We start from the raw sequence: 6,841 nt of genomic DNA, 5'->3' as shown, positions 1-6,841 counted from the left end.
GGCCTGGGCTTAAGCAATCCTCCTGCCTTGGCCTCCCAAAGTGCTGGGATTACAAGCATGAACCTCTTTACACACTTAAAAATAATTGAGGACTCCAAAGTTTTTGTTTCTGTGGGTTATATTTACTGCAATTAAAATACAAACTTTTTTGAGATGGAGTCTCACTCTGTCGCCCAGGCTGGAGTGCAATGGTGCAATCTCAGCTTACTGCAAACTCTGCTTCCCAGGTTCAAATAATTCTCCTGCCTCAGCCTCCCGAATAGCTGGGATTACAGGCTGCACCACCATGCCTGGCTAATATTTCTATTTTTAGTAAAGATGGGGTTTTGCCATGTTGGCCAGGCTGGTCTCAAACTCCTGACTTCAGGTGATGTGCCCACCTTGGGCTCCTAAGGTGCTGGGATTACAGGCATGAGCCACTGCGCCTGGCCAAAATAAAAACTATTAATAAGCTAGTTAAAAATCATTTCACTTAAAAAATAATAAACTCATTACACATAGGGTAAGCATCTCTTTTTAAATGAAAAAGAACAAATTTTTGTAACTTTTATTTTCAGGTCAGAGGTACATGTGCAGGACATGCAGGTCTGTCACATAGGTACACATGTATCACAGGGGTTTCCTGTACAGATTATTCCATCACTGAGGTATTAACCCTAGTATCCATTAGTTATTTTTTATTTTCTAAAACAAAAATATTTAGTAAGAAGGGTGGTACTGTTTTGCATCTCTTTGGTGTTTGCCTTAATAGAAGACAACTAGATTTTCACAACTGCTTGTTACGGACTGAATGTCTGTAGCTCTCCAAAATTCACAAGCTGAAATACTAACAATATGATTGTATTAACAAGTGAGGTCTTTGGGAGGTAAAGTTATGAGGATGGAACCATCGTAAATGGGATTAGTGTCCTTATAAAAGTGACCCTGGAGAGCTCTCTAGCCTTTCTGCCATACAAGGATACCAAAAGAAGTCCACAGTCTGCAACCTAAAAGAGAATCCTCACTAGAACCTGACCTTGCTGACATCCTGATCTCGAAGTGCTAATCTCCAAAACTGTGCTAAATAAACTTGTGTTGTTTATAAGCTACCTAGCCTACAGTACTTTGTTACAGCCCACTGAAGTGAGTAAGATCCTGCTTTTGCATTCAATCTACTTTAATTATCAGACATCATGTAGACTCTGGCAAGGCCTACTGTACATTCCTGAGAGAGTAAGAGTGAAAATACAATTAATGTCTTAGTATTAATATAAAACTAGCTTTGACCTTGTGGATTCCCAAGTCTTACGGATCCCTGATGGTCTCCTGATGACATTTTGAGAACAACTGCTATACCATTCTACCAATGAAGAACATTTGGGTTGTTTCTCCAAGAATCTGAGTGCCTAAATTATTTTTCACGTCTGAAGAAAGAAAGATTTCATTCATTTACTTGTTCAGCCATCAGAAATCATATTGCAGATCTGCGAAGAGCTCTCTGTCCCACTTATTTCTCTTACCTCAAGCTAACATCCTCATTGACATTACAATACGGAAATCTGAGCTTTTTTCTAGCCAATAAGAGTTTAAGACAATCCCGTCTCTGTACATTCAGTAACAGCGGTAGCTGTTCATTTTAGCCCGTCACATGTAAGCAATAAACATACAAGGGTAAGCTCAATGTTATGAGATCTTAAGCTGCCCCTAGATATCATTTATTTCAAGGCTCAGATCATAACACCCATCAAAGGAAAGTTTTCTTCTGATCCTTCGTGGACCAGATCATATTTCACCTTATCCATTAAATCACTCCTAATTTTCTTAGTACAAAATCTCTAAAGTCCTATATATAGTACTATTTCAATTTCTATTATGACGTTTCTCACATAAACTACCTTTTCCATCTTATCTCTAATACTAAAAATTATTTCCTTGAAGTACGAGACCCCATCTTTATGTAACCCCAGGACCTGGCAAGTTTAAAGCATCTATCAAGTATTTAACACTGAAATAGGCCAGGTGTGGTAGCTCACACCTGTAATCCCAGCACTGTGGGAAGCCAAGGTGGGCAGATCACAAGGTCAGGAGTTCAAGACCAGCCTGGCCAACTTGGTGAAACCCCATCTCTACTAAAGATACAAAAAAATTAGCCAGGCATGGTAGCGTGAGCCTGTAATCCCAGGCACTTGGGAGGCTGAGGCAGGAGAACTGCTTGAACCAGGAGGTTGCAGTGAGCTGAGATTGTGCCACTACACTACAGCCTGGGTGACAGGACAAGACTCTGTCTCAAAAAAANAAAAAAAAAAAAAAAAAAAAAAAACAAAAAATACTGAGTATATTAATGTTAAATATTTGATAAACATTAATTAATGAATATATTTCTGGCTTCTAAGAACTCTCAACAGTTATTTTTAAAACAAATCATACAAAAAATATAGTATGTTCAGTAACATTTAAAAGAAATATTTAAATATAAATCATTGCAACTAAACTTCATTTGCTACAGTTAAATACCTGTCATTAAATGCGCTCGCTTAGGTTCAACTGTTCAAAAAATCATTAGAGATGAATAAACTTTTTTTAGAGCCCAATATCAGTTACATGTGCCTTTCCTGACACAGCCTCATGCTGGAGTGCTGTGATGCCATCACAGCTTACTGCAGCCTTCATCTCCCAGGCTCAGGCTAACTTCAGCCTCCCAAGCAGCTGGGACCAGAAAGACGCACCACCACACCTGGCTAATTTTTTTGTTTTTTGTAGAGACAGGGTCTCCCTATATTGCCTAGGCTGGTCTCAGACCCCTGGATTCAACTGATCCTCCCAAAGTTCTGGGATTACAGGCATAAGCCAGTATGCTCAGCTTCAGCTATACATATTTTGAGGATATATTGGGATATTAGCTGTAAACACAGAACTAATTATGTTCAACCTACTGGAGATTGTTTTTCAACACACAGAATAAAAATCAATTTGGAAGTTAGTTTGCCAACGTATTTTTACGTATCTGAAAAAGATTCAGTTCTATTTGAACAAAAATTGATTCTAAAATGCTGATATTGCTGATAAAAAAAGTTAACAAGCCATATATATTAGTGTTCAATTACTGCCTTCAATCTAGATGGTTATAAATAAGCTTCCAGATTATAAAAAAAATAACTAAATGTATACAGTTTCACATTATATCTAAAGCATTCAATTCTGAGTTTCACCCTTGGAGGATTTAACAAATCCTAAAGGTCTTGGATGGTAAGATAAGGAATCTGGAGGTCACTTACAATGCAGAACATAACAGTAGTCTCCTCGTACTCACAGGGTTCGCATATACAAAAGAGAATTTGCTTTCTGTAACTTTACAAAGTGACAGGCATACTTTAATTAAGAGGCCAGGCACAGTGGCTCATGCTTGTGAGGTAGTATGCTCTTTTGCAGAATATATTTAAGCGGAGTTAGCCACTCATTAGGCAGACTATTAAAAGAACATCTCACTTGGATAGAGATAGGAACTCATGATATATAAGATCCTTTGCAATTCTAAACTCTGAACATAATATAGACTACGTATAAACTGAAGTTACTTTAAAATGACTTAAAATATTTAAGAAACAGTGATATCACCTATTGAAGGCTATTTAAATTTCCACCAGGTTTTAGATCTAAACAAAAACCTAGGCACAGAGGAAATATAAAACACCAAGAGTATTGATGCATTTCTTCCACGTGTTAAGCATATGCTGAAAACAGTACACTATGAACACATGACAGCTTTTCATTAAAGCTTACTATGAAAACATACCAGAATTCTGTTGGATTCCCCATCGTACTCTCATCCTGAATTGCCGGGCACCATTTTGCTGGAGGAGTCTTCTATTTAGTCTCGGAAAATTCTGCTTCTTTCCTTCCTTTCGATTCAATTTGATGATATCATCTATGATAGAGGAAATGCCAATTATTTTCATTTTAACTTAGTCTCACTTTCTTTTTTTTTTTTTTTTCTAAGTAGAGACGGGGTTTCACCATGTTTGTCAGGCTGGTCTTGAACTCCCGACCTCAAGTGATCCGACTGCCTTGGCCTCCAAAGTGCTTGGATTACAGGCATAAGCCACCACACCTGGCCTAGTCTCACTTTCCAGCTGATAAGATTTTCTACGTTCCTAACTTCTTTTCTACTTTTAAAGCAATTCCATAAGAGGATAATAACAAGAATCAGCCATTTCACAATAGCCCAAAGCAGATCTACCAATTAATGAAGAGTGCTATTAGCCATAGTACTTCCTTACCTGATGAATCTAAATAAGCAAAAGCCTATTTACAAAAATTATTCCTATTTACTTTCCAAAATCACAGAAGCCTCTATTATTTAAAAATGAACACCTTCTGGCCGGGAATGGTGGCTCTCGCCTATAATCCCAGCACTTTGAGAGGCTGAGGTGGGTGGATCATTCGAAGTCAGGAGTTCGAGATCAGCCTGACCAACATGGTTGAAACCCTCTCTCTACTAAAAATACAAAAAAGAAAAAAAAAATTAGTCGGGTATGGTGGTGCAAGCCTGTAGTCCCAGCTACTTGTGAGGCTGACGCAGGAGAACTGTTTGAACTTGGGAGGTGGAGGTTACAGTGAGCCGAGATTGTACCACTACACTCCAGCCTGGGTGACAGGCGACAGAGGGAGAATCTGTCTCCAAAAAAAAAAAAATGACCACCTTCCAATATAACTATAGGTAGTCAAAAATTAAACCATTCAACTAAAAGACTAAATTTTGAAATTCAGCAAAAAATCAGTTATTGAGCATATACTACATGCAATGAATGTATGTGTCAGGTTGATATGGTCCCTTTCTAAATATGTTTAAAAGTACTGATGGAAACAGACATGCAAATAGCAAATACAAAATTAACCAAGTGCCATAATAAAGGTACAGTACAAAAAAATACTAATGGCTCACGTCCAGCAAAGTACTTCAAGGTTACCTTATTTTTCTTTTTATACTGATCTTTCTATGCTTCGTTACTTCCAAACATACTTCCAAACTGCCCCAAGGTAATTCACAAACATCATACTGTTCTAATACCACATGGTATTAGAACAAGGTGAAGATCAGAAAACTAAATGTATTCCAGATTCCCATTTGTATCTGTTAAAGGAGGTTACCAGAAGCCAAAAATATTCATATAAAAAATATCCAGCTGGGCATGGGGGCTCATGTCTGTAATCCCAGCACTTTGAGAGGCGAGATGGGAGACTGCTTCAGCCAAGGGTTCGAGACCAACCTGGGCAACATAGCAAAACCTTATCTCTACAAATAATTTTTAAAAATTATCCAGGCATGCTAGTGCATGCCTGTGGTCCCACCTTCTCAGGAGGCTGAGGTGAGAGAATTCCTTGAGCCCAACCAGTCAAGGCTGCAGTGAGCCACAATAATGCCACTGCAGTCCAGCCTAGGCAACAGAGAAGGACTGTCTCTCAAAAAAAAGAAAGAATAAAGAACTATCCAAACATTTTCTCCACAGTCCTAATTCCAGCATTTGATAACTGAGAAAGCAAATAAAACAAAGAAATTGCATACAGTCAACAACTTAATAAAACTCTATGAAACTAATTAAACTCTAATTTTGTCAGTATAGTCTTTCCAGAAGTCAGAGAAGAAAATATAACTGTAAGATCCTTTGTAATATATTACTATTCTACTTAATCCATCTATAATGTTTAAGACTCTTAATTACACTCAAATATTTACACAAAATACTACAAATCTCCCCAAAATATTTAGCTGTCTTCATGAAACTAATGTCCAACCACAAAAGAGTTCATCAAAATTAAAGGCACTCAAAAACTTTTCTAAAAAATTAAAAGGTTTCATGAACACCAGATATATAAACATGTATCTCAACAAGCATAAAGGGAATACTTAGGAAGACACTATTTATGAGAGACCATTTTCCTTTAACAAAATGCTACTTACTCTTTATCAAAAGTCTAAAATCTCAAGCCTTGAGAGTAAGCCAAAAAAATGAATTTGGTCTGGAGAGCATTAAAAAAAAGAGGCAGGCCGGGCACAGTGGCTCATGCCTATAATCCCAGCACTTTGGGAGGCCAAAGTGGGCAGATCACAAGGTCAGGAGATCAAGATCATCCTGGCCAACATGGTGAAACCCTATCTCTACTAAAATAAAATTAAAAAAAATTAGCCAGGTGTGGTGGCGGGCACCTATAGTCCCAGCTACTCAGGAGGCTGAGTTAGCGGAATCACTTGAACCCGGGCGGCAGAGGATGCTGTGAGCCAAGATTGTGCCACTGCACTACAGCCTGGGCAACAGAGCAAGACTCTACCTCAAAAAAAAGAGGCACAAAGTACAATTCTAACAAAGTTAATTTTAAAATACAACATATAAAGTCTAAATATAACTAAAAATTAGAAGTAGCAAAGCTTACATTTCACATTTCAACATTTTACTATCTATATCTTCAAATAAGCTACCATGGCCAAGAGCATTCTTTCAATCTAAAAGAAGAAAATGGCTTTCTTCTGCCCAATGAGTAGATACATAGATATCAGAATTAAAAAAAAAAAAAAAAAAAATCCTTACAATGAGCTATTTTAAGTTTCTTCCACAGCACTAGGGGAATATACATGGTAACAGTAATAGCAGCAGTAGTGTAGTAGTGGTGGCCGCAGTCAGTGCTACAGTACAGGCATTACCAGTGTTAGTAACAACAGTTCTGACACGTACTCATTTAATTCACAACAATCCTATGAAATAAGTATCATCGTAACACCCATTTTCAAATTAAGAAATTGAGCCATGAGGCTATTGGTAAACTCGGTACTCTATAAGAAATTTATATACACCTGGCAAAGCCATGA

The 6,841-nt window shown here is 37.7% G+C and overlaps 1 protein-coding gene across 3 annotated transcripts in view; it reads right to left on the bottom strand.

Annotated features, from left to right (window-relative positions):
* FYTTD1 (forty-two-three domain containing 1) overlaps positions 1-6,841 on the bottom strand; it is a 32,583-nt gene that overhangs the window by 22,507 nt on the left and 3,235 nt on the right. For all 3 annotated transcript variants that reach the window (XM_017541017.2, XM_017541018.1, XM_017541019.1), the window contains one exon: positions 3,773-3,904. In XM_017541017.2, the coding sequence (XP_017396506.1) occupies positions 3,773-3,904 (132 nt within the window). The remainder of the gene's footprint in view (positions 1-3,772; positions 3,905-6,841) is intronic.

The sequence above is a fragment of the Cebus imitator genome, unplaced genomic scaffold (assembly GCF_001604975.1).
Source record: "Cebus imitator isolate Cc_AM_T3 unplaced genomic scaffold, Cebus_imitator-1.0 Scaffold129, whole genome shotgun sequence".
Lineage (NCBI taxonomy): Eukaryota > Metazoa > Chordata > Mammalia > Primates > Cebidae > Cebus > Cebus imitator.
The sequence above is the reverse complement of the archived record's forward strand: the minus strand, read 5'-3'. Positions and strand labels throughout refer to the sequence as shown.